The sequence below is a fragment of the Eriocheir sinensis genome, chromosome 11 (assembly GCF_024679095.1).
Source record: "Eriocheir sinensis breed Jianghai 21 chromosome 11, ASM2467909v1, whole genome shotgun sequence".
NCBI classification, from domain to species: domain Eukaryota; kingdom Metazoa; phylum Arthropoda; class Malacostraca; order Decapoda; family Varunidae; genus Eriocheir; species Eriocheir sinensis.
Window position 1 is genome coordinate 4,697,453 of NC_066519.1, and position 17,746 is coordinate 4,715,198.

Here is a 17,746-nt window from a genome sequence, read left to right on the forward strand (position 1 = left end):
GCAAGGCTTTGGTCCCAACTGCATTTTTCACCATAAGAAGTTAACTTCACATCTCGATATTTTGAATCTCGATCAGTATTTTCAGTCCCAATTATGATCAAGATTCGAGATTCTACTGTAATTCTACTAACAAATAGCAATGATAAATAATATGAAACACAAACCAATGTGTTACAATTGTTACGGAGACTCCTACAACTGTTAAATACGCTCAAGGTGTAGGCTTCACCCCGGTGTTTAGCAGCTAGTTTTCCTAGTCTTGAGGCACTGGAACTATGTTCGACCACCATCGTCAAGCGAACCCGACATGTTGTCTGAGATGGAGGGTGAACAGGAGTCAGTCACGTCCAGGAAGGTATACAAGCTGCCGAGCCTCGCCCCCCGTTCCTGTTGCAAGCATAGTATCCACCATTCCTGTTTTCTTCTTTGCACCACCATCCCTTTTAACCATCTTTCTGGGGGACATTGTTAAAGCACAAAGAACTCACACTGTAGTGCTGAAAACATGACATGAGCGCACGGATGCTATTTCTACGAGTTTACAATGCGGACTGAGACTAGAGCCGTCATCTGGCAGTCAAGAATTACCCTAGACCGAGCAAGAATTAACCCCAAATCTTGCAAAATTCTTGTGTTTCTTGTTCTGGCGCAACAGATTTAAAAAATTCCCCCCAATTCTTGCCAAGAATCTGTGGTCCTGCGCAAGCTGCGGTGGGGCTGGGTACGGCCACTGTCTTGTTGGCCGCACCTCCATAGGCCTATGGCAATGACCATTTCCTGAGCTTCCTATGGGTAACCCTGCCAGGTGAGGGGTGGATATAGAGTTCACAAGATTACTGTTGCACCACAGACCATTGTAACGTATCACTGTAGAATATGTAAGAACTTCCTGGTATGAAAACATCATAGTCATTGTTAGAAACAAGAAAGTGAAACGATGACATTTGTCAATATTTTGTAGAGAAAAAGGATGTTTTAAGAAACTCCGTCACAAGCAATAACGCTAAGTAGCTACTGAAATACTCCAAATGAACTGTAGATCCCGTAACTGTGACTAAATTAACGCAATGAGAAAATGAGAAATAATTTTGGTTCATCCAATCATATGCACAAGATAGAGCACTCTGGCGGATTACAGGAGGTGAAAAACAGTCTCAAGAATGGGGAGTTGTTCAAGAAGGCCATATATCGCGAGATGACACTGCAAACTTGCCACCTTTTCCTTAAAATACGAAACCCCATTTGTTCCGTATTTTCCTGTCTGAATGGTTAAGCAGATAAAATTCAGTATTTTAGAACTGTAGTGAGTGCGTTTTTTGGTGAACCACAAAACCAGCCCATAAAATTATATTTGTCAAGAGCCATCCTGAAACACATGCAAAATATGCTTCGTAACGTCTCTCCCCACTTTCCTTTTGCCTTCACCAGCAGCGGCAGCGGCTGTCAGATATGGCAGGCCAGAGAAATTTTAGGGTTGCCATCCATTCCTTAAAATACAGAATCATTCTGTATTGGAGGATGGGTTTTTGCGCTCCATATTTTTTACATCAAGGTGGCAGCCCTAATTGAGAATCTATTCCCATTGATTTCTGCTTTAAGCACTCTCATCACCCACGCTCATGTCTTCCACTTGTACAAAGAGACACACCAGTTATCATCGAAAGACCGACTTGGTCGGCTCTGCTGACGTAAGCCAATAGAGGCGGTCTATTGGCATCCTCTCCTCCCCCTTCGTGAGCCGTCACCCAGCAAGGGTTTGACATCCCTCCTTGAAAGGATGCACGTGCTTGACCCTGACGGCCTCCATATAGCCTGTGTCCCGACACATGGGGCGGCCAAAAATGAAAAAAAAAAAAAAAAGAAAGAAAGAAAGAAAGAAAAAGAACTAGGACGCTCGTATACCAAGACATGTTTTGTTGGATTTTTTTTGTTCAGAATCAAACGCCAGTAAACTAAGGCACTCACAAACTGAGGTTTGACTGTACATATAATAATACCAACGAACCTAATAAATGTAAGTACAGTAAACTCTCGGTACAACAGACCAGCTTATAACGGATTTCGGATATAACGGACAAGGTCAGAAAATCAGAAATCCATGGAGACTGACCGAGAATAGTTTTTCAACCAATCGTGTATGCATAAAACTTTCTTGTGGTGTAAATAAGTTCTTCATTTGAATACGAACCACAAGGAGGAAAACATTTAATTTCAATGTAGTATTATGGTAAAAGTTTACCATAATACTACATGGAGATTTTAGCAGCACTCTACGGTGAGAAGTATGGCAGCAAGGAGTGCTGAGAACCACTGGGACAACAGGCTGCTAGAAGTGACTCAAGACATTTTTTTCTATCAACACAGAACATCCAGAGCCAGGAAGAGAGGAGGAAAAGGGAGAGACAGGTAACAAGAGGCGTGTATCACTCACGTTTCTGGTTTACCTAAATAAGCTGTGAAAATTATAACATCGGAACAGAGTATTTTAACAGAACATTGCTGGCGATGCTGAACTACAGTGCATGCAAAAATGATCCGAACGCTAGTGTAATTTCATTCATAATCATATGCTTGAGTGTATCGTCCTTCATCCACCATGTCATAGTCTTGATGCCGGAATGGTGTGTCTCTTCCATATTTTTGGCCCCTCTCAAGCATAGCATTCCCACATTCCCTTCGGGTATCTGAAGGATGGATGTCCTACCTATTCGCTCTAGACATTTACCCCATTTTGCATAATTTTACCTTCGAACCCTATCATTTCTTTCTGACTCACAGCATGGGGAAGAACATTACTGCTGCTGAAAAGATGCTTATTCTTCATATGAGTAAGGCAGAGAAGAGCTATGCTAAGATTGAGCATCAGTTGGAGCTCTCCTAGTCGACTGTCATGTTGTGGGTGATACGGGACGAAGGCTGTAAGGAGGGACGCATTCCCCATAGATTTAACCTTTTCATTGCTAAACGCTCACAGCGAGTGTTAGGCGTATTTGATGGTGGCGCTAAACGCTCGCTGCGAGCTCCACCCTCACTCAAATCTCCCGCGTATGAGTGTGTTCCAACACTAATTCTCACAACACAGGATTGCCAATTGAGTGGATTCTTCACTATATTTGGTGGAAAATCATATCAGCCCAGCACAGCAAATCTACGGATGAGTAACTGGTGGATGTTCTTGCCCAATATAGCAGCATTTTTGCATAGCTTTACCTATCACCTGACTCATTCTTTGGCCAAATAGTTGTAAATATTGCAGTTGGCAATACTCCCTTGCCAGAATCTGAAGGAAAGATGTCCGCAGTTCCCTCAATACGGCTGATCATCCCGCACGCAACGACGTAAGTGTTAACATTCAACACTCCCTGAATGTGCATGTACGTTCGCAAGAGAGGCATACATAACCGACTCCTATAGATCTGAACCTCCCCTTTCCAATGGTGTTTTTGGTTTTTAGCTGTGATGAATAGTTTTTGAGATACAGAGGTTAAAAGAGACCCCCCATTGGGCTGCCCGACTGCGCCTGAGGGGATAGTCGCGTTCGCACCACGCGCAAGGAAAGGGTTAAGTCCACTGAGAGTTTGTAAAACCACGAGGACCACTGATCATTTTTTGAGGAAAGAGAAAACCCTTCCACATCAGCCTGAGAATTGAGAATGAGACACGAATGTGTGGTTGGAGATGTGTCTCCGCACTATCCAACACTGGCTCCAGAAGGACCTTGGTTTACCTGCTCGATGTTCTCCTGCAAAACCTCTTCTTACCCAGCTTATGGAGGTGAAAAGGCTTGCTTTTTGCAAACGCTATGCACAGTGGACTGCTGAGGAGTGGTCAAAGGTGACGAATCTGAATTTAAGACCTTCTCCAGCCGTCAAATGACTGTGCGCCACCAGCGAGGGAGTGACAGGCAAGACACTGAAGCATCCTTCCGGAGTGATGGCATGGTTATGCTTCAGTGCCAAGGGGCATGGTGGCATAAATTTTTGGAAGCCAGGTGATAAAATGAACGCAAATACAATGAGATGCTTGAAAACCATTTGATGCCACAAATGGAGATCACAGGCTGCAAGGTCTCCATGTAAAACAATCCCCCGTGCCACAGTGCCCGGAGAACAAAGGAATGGATTGCTTCCAAGGACATGAAACTTCTGGATTCCTCTGACCTCAATCCAATTGAAAAATTATGGAACATCGCAAAAATGAAGCTCCAAAGGAGGGATACATCAAGCATTCCTACCCTCATTGAAGTCAAGAGAGTGTGGGTGATGGACATAGACAAAGAATACTGGAGACAGCCCTTTTTTTCTGTGCCCAAGAGGATCCAGGCTATCTTGAATGCAAAGGGAGAAAACACTAAACACAGATGAAACACATGAATTATACATTATGTTTTTAACATTTTTTTCTATCCTTTTCTCAATGTTTGTATGAGACTTTGTTGACTGTCCTGGCGTTCAGATAATTTTTGTGGATACTGAACAAAGAACAATAGAGAAAGAGAACTCACGTAAGGAATCACAGGAAAGATAAAGCTGTATGAATGGAGTCAGAAACAGTGGATGGAACTCAATGCCAAAAAATGCCATATAATAAAATTTGAAAGGTGTAAAAAAAAAAAATAAATAAATAAAAAAAAAATGCTTGGGACTTATAATTATGGAGCAACAGTTACACAATGCACCTTGACAGCTCGATCTGGCTGGAAGTCCCAGGTCCTGGAGCGGGAGAGGGCGGGGGTGGAGATGCCCTTGGGGATGTAGATGGACTGCGTGAGTTCGCCAATCTCCTGGAGTGGGCGCTGGATCCCGTCGTAAATGTTCCCCATGATGCCCGGGCCCAGCTCCACCGAGAGGGGCTTGCCGGTCTTCAACACGGGGTCCCCCACGGTCACTCCGGATGTGTCCTCGTAAACCTGTGGAGGTGGTGATGGGGTGAGCCAGACTGTGGTACGCTGCCATATGCACACAACCCAAAACTTTATCACTGGTGTCAATTCTACCCACACAAAGAATGGGGAAGTTGTTCTCCAGGAAAAGGAAGAATCAATAAGGGATGAACAGACACACTAAACAAGGGGGTGCGTAGACTGTGGTGCACTGCTTTACCGTATGCACACAACCTGAAACCTTATCACTGGTGCCAATTTTACCCACACAAAGAATGGGGAAGTTGGGCTCCAGGACAAGAAAGAAATCGTAAAGGAAGAACATTGAAAGATGCTAAACAAGGCGGTGAACTGGACTGTGGTTGGCTGTGTTTCCCTCAACCACACCACCATAAAACCTATTACTACTAACACCGATTCTTCCTCTACAAAAAGAATAGGGAAAGTTGAGCTCCAGGAAAAGGAAGAAACAATAATGGATGAATGTAAATAGATGCTAAACAAGGGGGTGAACTAGACTGTGGTTTAGTGTCTTTCCCTGTCCACCACTGGAAAACCTATCACTTCTAGTCAGTACCTGGATGGTCGCCATGTCACCCTCCAGACGGATGATCTCTCCCACCAGCTCCTGATGGCCCACACGCACCAGCTCGTACATGGCAGACCCGCTCATGTTCTTGGCCGTCACCACTGTGGGGGAGACGAGGCTGGTGATGGGGTCGGCAGAAGGAATTTAGTGTCATATTCTAATTAAACATTTCAGCACCCAAGTAGGCACATTCGACAAGGCTTTCATAGGAGTTTGGGGTATTTCCCGAGGTACTTTTGTGACCGTAGGGGTAGTCTGACCCTTCTTCTGTACCAGGAACCTAAAAAAACACACATGATAACCTGATTGATTCCCTTTTTGGCCTCTGGGAATAGTTGACGTGAGAGGCGGAAGTGTCTTAGAATACCATCCTTAGTGTCCATCATTACCTTAAGTCCTGAATGCACTCACATAATTCAATGCAACCTTCCAGACATCTATCCCCTGCTTTCTTATTTTTTATCATTAAGGCGAGAGTGTTGGAAAACACTCATACACGGGAGATTTGAGTGCGGGTGGAGCTCGCAGCGAGCGTTTAGCACCACCAGCAAATACGGCTAACGCTCACTGCAAGCATTTAGCAATGAAAGGGTTAATACAAAATTACAGCTCACATATATAAAAAAAAAATAGCAACAGACATCGGATGAAAAAACATTCCTCTGACTTTTAGTTTTTGTTTCATTGAAATCAAGCTAAAACTGGCTCCAAATTAGATTTTAGAAGGTGAATAAATTACATTTTGAGATACGGGCTGATAAAGTTTATCGATCAATCTCACACCTGTTATAACAAACTGGGAAGTGTTTTCAGGTAAACTGTGTGTTTTTTTACGATGATCTACAATCTGATAATACATTCAGATGTATTTTCAAGCATATCAGGCTCCTAGTCCCCCCCCCCCTGCCCTTCCTAAAGGCAAGGTATTATCTCGTCAAGCGAGGGGTATCAGAGTTGCAGGAGCATGAGGTGGTGGTGGTGTCAGGTTCAAATGCTGTCTTTTTGCGTCCTTGCTCTTCTTCCAGGCATCCCTCCTCTGCTTGATATTTTTAGACACCCGTCCCATGGCAGACAGCAGGCAAAAAGCAGGATACAGTGGGTAAATAACATGCGGTGTAGCGGTATCAAGTATCGGCAAGTGAACGGCAGGCGGCATCCATCCCCTTTCAGCTATACAGGCACTGATTTCATTATGTACAGTGCCCAGCCATCAGCCCACGCTCTCACACTCACCCAGGGTTGCCAGACTTTCCTAGAAATCAACAGATGTATGCCAACTTTGCTGTTTTTTCTTATATAAACATTTTAGTATGACTTTCTACAAATAACAAAACATGTTGAATCGGTATGGGGGGGGGGGGAACCACTAATAACTAAGGAACCATAGGGAATTTGACCTAAAACCTTAGGAAACATACTCATAAAGATTTTTTTGGTCGGCCTGCAACCCGGACGCTCGCCTTAACGCAGCAGCTACTAAGTCATGGTTGCTGTGTGCTCAATCTGCCAATCTATTTAGCTCTGATGTCCTAATGTCTTCAGTAACTCCCGTTGAAGAAGTCTGCAGCCCTCCCTGTTCATGCCTTCCCTTCCTGCACCGATGCACCAACTAGCATCACTTACCAGGCCCTGACACGCCCCACACGCTGCCCAGGGAACTCTCCTGCTCGGCGTCCCTCAGCTTCGGCAGCTTGCTCGCTAAATCCATCCCTCCTGCCTGCAATGGAAGGAAGAGAAGGTGAGGGTTAGGTGACGTCAGGTGTAGTTTTGTTGAGTTTATGTTTAGGAAAGGAAGGTGAGGGTTATGGGACATTGGGTTTAGTTGTGTTATGTTTGTTATTTTTTTTTTGGGGGGGGGGGGGCACTGAAAAGACAGAATGGGGGAAGGTGTTTGATCAGGAGAGTAATGAAGAGTTAAAGTAAGGTTAGACAGAATGGAGGAAGTTGTTTAAGATTATGATTAGGAAAGGGAGGTGAGGGTTAGGGGACGTCAGGAGCAGTTTCGTCGACTTTGTTATTTTTTTCTCTTTTCTTTTATGGCACTGAAAACAGAAGGGGGAAAGTTGTTTAAGAAAGGAAGGTGAGGGTTAGGGGACAACAGGTGAAGTTACACTGAGATGAAGTTTATTTTCTTTCTCTTTTCTTGGCACTGGAAAAAAGAGAAAGGGGAAAGTTGTTTGATCAGGAAAAGAAAGAAAAGTAGAAGTAAGGACTGCAGGGTTAGACGAGAAATGGAAGTTGTTGGACTGTGAAAGAACAGAGTAGCTAGGCTTGGATAGACAGGGTTGACTTGCTTTTATGCTTAAACTCTGTGGCCTGGCAAAAAGAAACACATCAGGGGATCAAATTTCACACTCATTCTTGCACTCTATCTCCATTCACTTCTCCCTGCTTCTATGCCCTTCTCCCTCCTCTCTCTCTTTCCTATCTCTGAAACTTCCTCTATCCCCTCTTTCTACTCTGCATATGTCCTCCACTCCCTTTCTCCCTCCTCTTTTGTTCTCCCTTCTTCCTCCTTCCGTCTCTCTCTCTTCCATTAGTTTTCCTTGACCTTCTCTTTCTCTTCCAACTTCATGGTTTCATTCTTGCATATTTCCGACACTTTATCTCTCCCTCCTCCTTGTTAACATGTCCTTTTTTCCTTCCCCTTCACCCTCCTCTCTCTCCCTTCTCTAAGCCTTCCTCTAAGTCCTCTTTCTACTCTGTTTTCATCCCTGTACATCTCCACTTCCCCCTCTCCCTTCTCTAAGCCTTCCTCTATGTCCTCTTTCTACTCTGTTTTCATCCCTGTACATCTCCACTTCCCCCTCTTCCTTCTCTAAGCCTTCCTCTATGTCCTCTTTCTACTCTGTTTTCATCCCTGTACATCTCCACTTCCCCCTCTTCCTTCTCTAAGCCTTCCTCTATGTCCTCTTTCTACTCTGTTTTCATCCCTGTACATCTCCACTTCCCCCTCTCCCTTCTCTAAGCCTTCCTCTAAGTCCTCTTTCTACTCTGTTTTCATCCCTGTACATCTCCACTTCCCCCTCTTCCTTCTCTAAGCCTTCCTCTAAGTCCTCTTTCTACTCTGTTTTCATCCCTGTACATCTCCACTTCTCCCTCTCCCTTCTCTAAGCCTTCCTCTAGCTCCTCTTTCTACTCTGTTTTCATCCCTGTACATCTCCACTTCTCCCTCTCCCTTCTCTAAGCCTTCCTCTAGCTCCTCTTTCTACTCTGTTTTCATCCCTGTACATCTCCACTTCTCCCTCTCCCTTCTCTAAGCCTTCCTCTATGTCCTCTTTCTACTCTGTTTTCATCCCTGTACATCTCCACTTCCCCCTCTCCCTTCTCTAAGCCTTCCTCTAGCTCCTCTTTCTACTCTAACATCATGCTCTCATCCTGCTAATTTCCACTACTCTCCTTCTCCCTCTTCTTAGTTGACTGATTAGAAAAACTTGGTGAAAATATCAGTCTATCGCCAGTCAAATAGTTCACAACAATTTCTAAACTAACATATCCGCACCTCAACTAAATGGATTGCAACCCAACGCCGTAACACAATAATGGCAAGACCAAGACTGAGATTGCACACTGCTCGGCAAACAGCTCGGAGGCAGGGTAGGGTTGTGTTAGGGTATTTCTTTATATTTTGTTACTGTAAATTGTCTGCCAAGTTCAATCATGTGGCCAAAGAGCAAGGAAGGCACTGCGATATCCAATTCAAGGTGCAGGCCACAGACTGAACCAAAGAACATGGAAAGAGGGAAGCTGAGCAGTACTTGATTCCAGTACTTAATGTATAAATGTGTCACAAAGAATATATTTCCCCCCACCAAACTACTATAGAACCACTTGAAACAAATATATGATGGTTCATAGTATTAAAAAATAAATAAATAAATAAATAAATAAAAATATCTTCTTTTCGGATAAGTTGCGTTTTGCGGTGCTGCGTCCTATACACTAGCAAATACAATCAAAGTAATTTGCAATACAGCACAGACACTATAAATCAAACCTCTATATTCTGGATATCGGGTAAATAGAACTCTCTCTTTTTCATCCAGGGCTACGGACATACACCCACAAATCAAACCAAAATCCTGGATGTATGGCACCTCTCCTCAAGCGTCTGGATGCTTTGTGCGTCAGACGAAGACCTGGTTTATAGTGAGGAATGTTGCGCAAGTCTGGACTGCATCATTTCAAAACAAAGGGCGTCAGGCTCTCACCACGTGCTGCCCCTCCTCAACCTTCACTGGCTCGGGGCAAGAGGAACACAACTGCTCAGTGGTTGATTTTAACTTTTAACTGTAGTGATACATGCAGGGAATAGTTCAATTAAACTTCTATTCAACAGTAATTTGAATGCGCCGGATGCAACTCCTTACTCAGTCACCCGAGAGTAGCTTCCCAATACACATTTCAAGCCTCATACTTTGCATTGCCCACAGCTACACCACCACCACCCTCACTGCCTCAGCACCACCCTCACCGCCTCACCACCACCCTCACTGCCTCACCACCACCCTCACTGCCTCACCACCACCCTCACTGCCTCACCACCACCCTCACTGCCATCGGGTGGGCGAGGCAACATGTACCCCACTGTATGCCCTCACTGGCTAACTGATTGAATAACCTACAGACAGCAACTTATTTCCCGTAACATTCTGCCAGAAGGACCAGGAGTCTACGCTGCCAATCAAAGAGGCGCCAACACGTCTTGATTTTATTTACAAGACTTTTGACCTCCCCAAAAACATTGCATATAATTGCTTCATTTTAGCCGGACCGCACGAGTGGAATGTGTGGCTTTAGGGCCATACTTTCAAACATTTCCAGGCTTACATGACCACATTTACAAGGACTTTTGTAGAGGTTAAGCTAGTACTTCCAAGGGTAGTTTTATGAGCCTGGTGCTAGTTTGACAAAGCCTCTGCACCATGAATGTGAAAGACACTCACTGGAACCCAACTAGTCTCCTTTGTGGCCTTTGGAAATATTTGTCATGAGAGTCGAACACATCTGAGCATACACGCTTTGGGATACAGTTCCCGGGTCACAGCCTTCCCCGCCACCCAGTTGTATGTCCGTGGAGGGGAGGGAACACTAACCTACTGACTTTATTTTCTATTTATTACATTGGCTAATATGGAAATAAGGGTAGCCATCTCAAAAGAGGTTAATACTAGCATTGTACGTATGTAGATTACAGGTAACTCTCGATTTACGCGAGTTTGTTTTACGCGTTTTTTAAATAACGTGGGGTCCAAAATACAAATAAATGTTTAATTTACACGTTTTTTCACTTATATGTGATATTTTATGGAGTGGCCACCAGATGTCTCACGCACCTGGACTCACACGGCGCCACTGCCACACAGCTGAGCTCAGTTCTTCCTGCGCGCCACTTGAACAACAATACAGTACACGCGCTGCCACGCTACTCAACAATAGGAGTGGGCAGGTACCGGTACCAGTATCGGTACTAACAGTACCAGCTATACGGTACGGTACCAGTACCAGACTGCTCATTACCGGTACCAATACTAGCCAGTCGCTCATGGTGTCCCTCATTTCTTCCTCACACGAGTGAGGCCGAGACTGAGTGCCTGAGTGAATGTCTCGGTGATATGGATATTCTCTCTCTCTTTCCACTGAATGAAGTGAATATTTATTTTTCGATAGAAACCTACCTCTTGTTTGATTTACATTGTTTTTGATTTACGCGACCTCTTCAAGGACATAATACTCACGTAAATCGAGTTACCTGTATATATCTCTGAATCCAATGCAGTAACTATTAATTTCTGTAAAATTAAATAAAAACTCAAAATATGGATGTACGAAGCTTATGAGCGCAGGGCAGCACACCGTATTTTAGCAACAGGGGGTCAAGTCAGGTCAGGTTAGGTTGTTAGTTTTGTTAGATTTGTCAAGTTTGATCATCAATAGTGTGAAGTTGGGGATATATTTCTGTTTCTCGCACTTTGGAAGCAGGCCACAAGTTAGCTCAGATTCAGTTAAGTTAGGTCAAGACAGACTATGTTCGGTTAAATTAGTTGATTTTAATTGCTTTTGATAAGTTAACTGTCTATGATACATATGTAACTCTGAACAGCCCCCTGAGAGCATTTTCCAGCAGGACGCAAGGAGCACAACACCTCAGTTACTGGGAAGGACTTTTACACTTCCAGACACTCCCCACAAAGGAGGAGGAAGAGATACATATGTAGTGACCAACCTTTTAAGAGGAGAGCATTGAGACACCTCCCCACACGATACTGACTTCTCTTGTGGCCAATCTTTATTATAGGGGCAGTAATTAGCAGGCTTTTATTTTTCCCTTAAGGGGAGGCAGTGCCAAAAATGGGTATTTATCACTTTCAGCCAAATTTTAAAAATTACTCCAAAAAATAGCTGAGCATGTCACACATTCCCTGTGAAAGTTTGGCAGCTGTATGATAATTTTTTCCCTTTCAAATAATTTGATATGTATTAATAATTTCGTGGTCCCCTCCCTGCAAAAACCTCCGTTCTCTGTACAATACTCGTATAGGTTACATTTTGCCTTCTTTTGTCCAAAATTTCCACTTCTTTTACAAAAAGTGTGTCATCATTCATCTGGCAAAATTCTAGTGGCAACCAGCAAGCCTCGGAGAGTGTGGTTGAGTAAATCAGTCAATCAGTTACTTAGTGCGTCGTGAGCGCTTCTCAGAGGTACATTTGTACTTGTACTTTGGCAAGTTTGGACACCTAGGAAAAGAAAAGAAGGCCAAAAGAGAAAAAAGTGATGAAGTAACAGGAGGTATTCACAAAACACTGCAGCCCAGGAGATTTTTAGTGCACATACACACACACACACACACACACACACACTGGTGCCAATTATGATTATTTTTTTTATATCATTCATTGCCATTCATAAATATAGCTGCATAGGTATCTAAGTTGTATTTTACCACTGTAAGATCCTCCAAAAATCATAACTTTGTACGCTAACTGCATTTACACACAAAGTAGCACATATCTCAAAAGTGCATTGTTTATACTTTGGAGAATAATAACTCCGTTAGTTGTGAAGAAAATAAAAAACTCAAACATCAGCTGAAAGGCGAGTGGATGGTAAAAAAATTGTCCATCAGGTTTTTTTTATAAACATAAAAACACTGCTGATAAGATTTATTGAAGGTAAAAAAAGTGGTAGAATTATGGGACACATCAAATGGCGATTTTGGTAAAAAAAAATTGCGCAGGAACAGTGAGACATATTAAAAATTTGATCGGACAATTTTTAACTAGTGGTGCCATGAGTAAAACTACCCAATATCGTACATACTGAGTGAACATGCTGGCCCTCATTAACATTTTTAGCTCTGCTTTTATTACAAGTAATAAATTTCACTTGTAATTTTTTTTCATACAGAAGCACGAAAGCTATTATGCTGATACATGACTTACCTAAGTCTTCAAGGAAAAAAATACCTTAGAACAATTGAAATAAAATGAATGTACCCTCCACTAATACTTGGCGGCACTTTCCCTTAACCCTTTCATTGCAAAGCGCTCACAGTGAGCGTTAGGCATATTTGCTGGTGGTGCTAAACGCTCGCTGCGAGCTCCAGCCGCACTCAAATATCTCACGTATGAGTGTTCCAACAATATTTCTCACAACACAGGATTGCCAATTGAGTGGGTTCTTCACTAAATTTGGTGAAAAATCATATCAGCCCAGCACGGAAAATCTACGAACGAGCAACTGATGGATGTTGTTGACCAATATAGCGACATTTTTGAATAGCTTCACCTATCACATGACTGATATTTTGACCAAATAGTTGTAAATTTTGCAGTTGGCAATACTGCCCTGCCAGCACCCCATCATCAAGAGATCTAGTCAGTAGTTGCCTTACGGCTGACCGTTGCGCACGTATAAATGTACGTCTTCACAGGCAACACCCCCTGAACGTGCCTGTACATTCACAGGAGAAGCTTACATTACCAAATCGTATAGATCTTGGCCTCTTCTTTCCAATGGTGTTTTTGTTTTTAGCTGTGATGAAGTTTTTGAGATACAGAGGTTAAAAGAGCGAGCACGAGCGTCACTTGCTGGTGGTGCTAAAAGCTCACTGCGAGCGCCAGTCGCACTCACAGCAAAAAACACCCCCTGAACATGCCTGTACGTTCGCAGGAGAGGCTTACATAACCAAATCTTATAGATCTTGGCTTCCTCTTTCCAATGGTGCTTTTGTTTTGTAGCTGTGATGAATAGTTTTTGAGATACAGCGGTTAAAGATCCCTTTCCCCGCTGGGGTGCCCAAGCGCACCTGAGGGGATAGTCTCGTTGCGAGCGCTTAGCAAATAAAGGGTTAAGCTGCTTCCTTTATTGTAAAACAAACAAAAAATGATGCGGAAAGCCTTTGGCCAACTGGTTAAGTAGTTTTTCCGTCTAGCCGGTCATGGGTTTGATCCCCAGTGCCGGTAGAACCCTTTGCCAGGTCTGGATTAACTTCTAGTGTGTCTCATGACCCACACAGTGATCTAAGCATGGGAAACCCAGGAGGTCCTGGTGCCAAATGTGGGGCTGCAGGAACACCCCGGCTGAGGAGAGGGGGGTGTGCTATGTGGGGGGCACACAGAGGCACCTATTTTCAAACGTCTCGGTGCCTCAGTTCACCTGTTTGAAAAGCCTCTCAGTACAAGTTGCCAGGGTTTTCATGGAGTGTTCGGTGATGCTGGTGATAGTTTTACACAACTTCTGAACTTTCAACAAGAAAAGTAGGCCTTGGGAAATAGTTAATGTGAGAGGCGGACACATCTGAGGGCTGTGTTCGGGGATTATTGAGGAGAGGGTACCCTACTAATCATGAGGGCAAAACTTAAGAATAACCACTCCAAACCAATATTCGTAGTAATTTAGCATGTGAAAGAATTATCATTATAATGCATTTTCGTATACGTTTTACCTTGGGGAGGGGCCAGGGGGCCTCTTTAATTATAGAGTTAGGTGGCTTGGATTTTCTAAGTCCATTGTTATTGTTTCACAACTGCCTCTATACATAGACTGAGCCTCATACCTGCCTTGCAGTGCACCCTACAAACTAGTTCCTAAGTCAGTAATATCCAAAATGTGCGTGGATTATAACGATTTCGGAAAAAAAACGGTCTTTTAAGAGTTTTACGTTATTTTTTTCTCTGTATTAAAGCAACTAATGCCGCAGCTATTTGTATTTTCTAATACATTCGTAAAATATTACTACGCGAGGGTATCAGTGGCACCACCTAACGGCAGGTTCCTGAAGTCAGTTGTTTTCAAGCCGCCATAATGGTGTGCATGTAGGTTGACAAAAGGACCAATTACTATCCCGGTACCGGGTCCAACAAAGACACGGGCGTGTCAAGTGTCACATGGTGTGACAAGTACGTGTCAGAAAACAAACGGATATTGTTCAATGCGCGATACTTATAGTGGAGTTTGAGTAAAATGGAGGCCAGGGTCATACGTAGCAGTCGGTAGGTCACTCCCGCGTCAGTTAACAGCAGGAGCGTCGGTTCGATCTGGATGACAGCTGTCACAAATCTGTTTTATTTTGTATCTTAAACTACTCGGTAAAAATTATCTAGCATCAACATACTAGAAGTGGACAGGTTAACCGTCAGTATTGTACCATATGTAATTATGAAACATGACATTTCCCAAGAGTTGCTCGACTACGATTGGGGTGGTGGGGTGGGGGTTCAACTACGCTGACCATCCAATTACACGCCCTACACTCGTCAACAGACCCGCTGCGACGGCTGCTACGTTATATAGGAATAGATTACAAGAGTATACGTTAGGGAATTTCCTTTCTTTAGAGACAAGGGATTTTTCCCGATTTTGGGGATTTTTGTAGGGACATTTTGAATGCCCATTTTTCAGTGATTTGGCCATCCACCACCAAAACCACTGTTCCCTACAGGGATTAATCGAGCAAACGACCACCAAAACCACAGCTCCCTAAAGGGATTAATCGAGCTAACGCCACCGCCGCAAAATAGCTCGCATTCATTATCTACCGTAAGAAGCATCACTAGGTCTTAATATATTTTTTTTCTACGAACGTTTGGTTAGCGACGGTACGCTTGGTTAGCAACAGTATGCTTGGTTAGCGGTGGTATGCTTGGTTAGCGGTGGTACGCTTGGTTAGCGATGGTACGCTTGGTTAGCGATGGTACGCTTGGTTAGCGATGGTATGCTTGGTTAGCGACTAACCCACGCATGTGAGACCAGGTCCACCACGCGTGGTTTTTTTTTTTTTTAGAACATGCAGCCCAACGGCTGCCGTGCTGAGGGCCGGGTATAGCCCGGGCCTGTTCAGCCCGAGTCCCGGATGACCTTGAGTCATGGCTCAGGGCTGTTTTCGGGTGGTTAGCGATGGTATGCTTGGTTAGCGATTAGCCCACGCATGTGAGTATACGGTAGGGATTTTCCTTACTTTCGAGACTAGGGAATTTTTCCTGATTTAGGGATTTTTCTAGGGAAATTTTGGAAGGCCATTTTTCAGTGATATGGGCTCCCCCCCCCAATACCCCGGTTCCCCAGGCTTGTCTTGGGGGATTGGGGGGGCTGGGGTGGTGGAGGGGGTGGAGTGGTGATTCTTAAGATTTACCATTTTGAGACACTGACTGCTTATCTCTAGATAAAATATGATGCTTTTCGTTATGGAGACTTTTTTTCAGAAATCACCTAACGACTGACCTTTACTGCCTGTTGTGCACCTGCCGCCACTCACTGCCACCTGTGAAGTGGACCATCCCTGCTGCCACCCATTGCCACCGACCCGTGTAGTGGACCACCCTGCCCTGTCTTGTTACCTCCAACCCACATAGTGAACCACCCCTGCTGCCACCCTGCCCTGTCTTGTTACCTCCGACCCACATAGTGAACCACTCCTGCTGCCACCCATTACCACCGACCTGTGTAGTGGACTACTCCTGCCGCCGCCCTGCCCCGTCCCGTGCCACATATTTCCACCAGCCACACCGCGTGCTTAATAAATTTAAACTAACATAACCTACCTAATAGGGGGGGGGGGGCCTTCGATCCTCTCGACCCCCTTAATAAGGAGTCTCCGTCCCCACAACCCCCCTTTGCCCCCTCGACCCCCCTTCTCTTTTCTGGTAGTTATTTGTTACTTCACTGCATTCAGGGACCAAAAAAGAATACGTAGTGTAAGTATAGATTTGGCAAGGGGTGGCTGCCCTCTCGGCAATATTATCTGCAGTTTCATGACCCTGGTGGCGGCGTGACCCTAGAAACATGACCATACAAACAGGGATGTGACAAAACACCCAAACAAGACACACTTTCACAGTCGTGGATACACGGGCTCCCTCCTAGCACACACGGTTACATCCACAGCAGCCTTCATGACATGACGAACACAACACACTGGTGAGCCTGGCGGCGGGCGGCGGCCACAGGCAAACCCTGCGGGTCTTGCTTTAAGGTCTTATTGGTAGGTCTAAGGGAAGGATCAGCTGTTTGCCTCCCAGCCCGTCCCCTTCACACAAAACCCTCCATATTTCCCTTATTACAGCCAGGCCGCGGCGGAACCCTGAACACAATGAAGGCCGTGCCCGTGCCTCCAATACATTACCATGGCGTCGGGTGTTGGCGCGGAGTTCTCTCGGAAAATGGAAAAATGTGAAGGTGACAGCCGCTCTTCGATCTGCCTTGTGACGGGAGCCTGTGTGGGGCGGGGGGCGGGGGGAGCGGGGCATGTACACAAACCTTTATTCTCCTTTATTTCTATTTCTTGAGACCTGGTTTGTATTTTCCAGACCTTCCGTGACGATTTTGAGGCCTATGTGATTTTTTGGCGTTTCAAAAAAGGCTATTTGAGGAGAAAAATAGGCCTGTGACGTCATCGATTCTCCGTGATGTCATCAAATCACATGAGGAGCAGCACGTGTCTCTATGTATGGAGTAGAGGCGCCATGAAAGCCTCGTGACATATCACTTGAGACTCATTTCACCCGTATTTAAGTCCGTATGGGTCTGTTTATTGATTGTCACATAGATTCCCCCATCTTTATAGTATTTCTGGTGAGCCAAAGTGTAAATTTCATTATCGTAACTAAACCTTCATCAGTCGGAGTAGAAAGATGGCCGTCGGTGCACAATCCTGACGTCACTGGAGATGGATGACTGGATAACATACATAAAAAAAAACTCATTGCAATCAACACAGACTCTGAAGACGAGCACTTCACAACGAACACTTTATTTTATGCAGACGACGGGCTGA

The 17,746-nt window shown here is 44.4% G+C and overlaps 1 protein-coding gene across 1 annotated transcript in view; it reads right to left on the bottom strand.

Annotated features, from left to right (window-relative positions):
* The window catches only part of LOC126996796 (V-type proton ATPase catalytic subunit A-like), a 40,625-nt gene extending 23,418 nt beyond the window's left edge, over nt 1-17,207 (bottom strand). Inside the window, exons 1-4 of the mRNA XM_050857658.1 lie at nt 17,096-17,207; nt 7,095-7,188; nt 5,460-5,572; nt 4,679-4,909 (exon numbers count right to left, since the gene is read on the bottom strand). Coding sequence (XP_050713615.1) covers nt 4,679-4,909; nt 5,460-5,572; nt 7,095-7,188; nt 17,096-17,098 — 441 coding nt within the window. The 5' untranslated portion in view covers nt 17,099-17,207. The remainder of the gene's footprint in view (nt 1-4,678; nt 4,910-5,459; nt 5,573-7,094; nt 7,189-17,095) is intronic.
* Between the last annotated feature and the right edge of the window lie 539 nt (nt 17,208-17,746).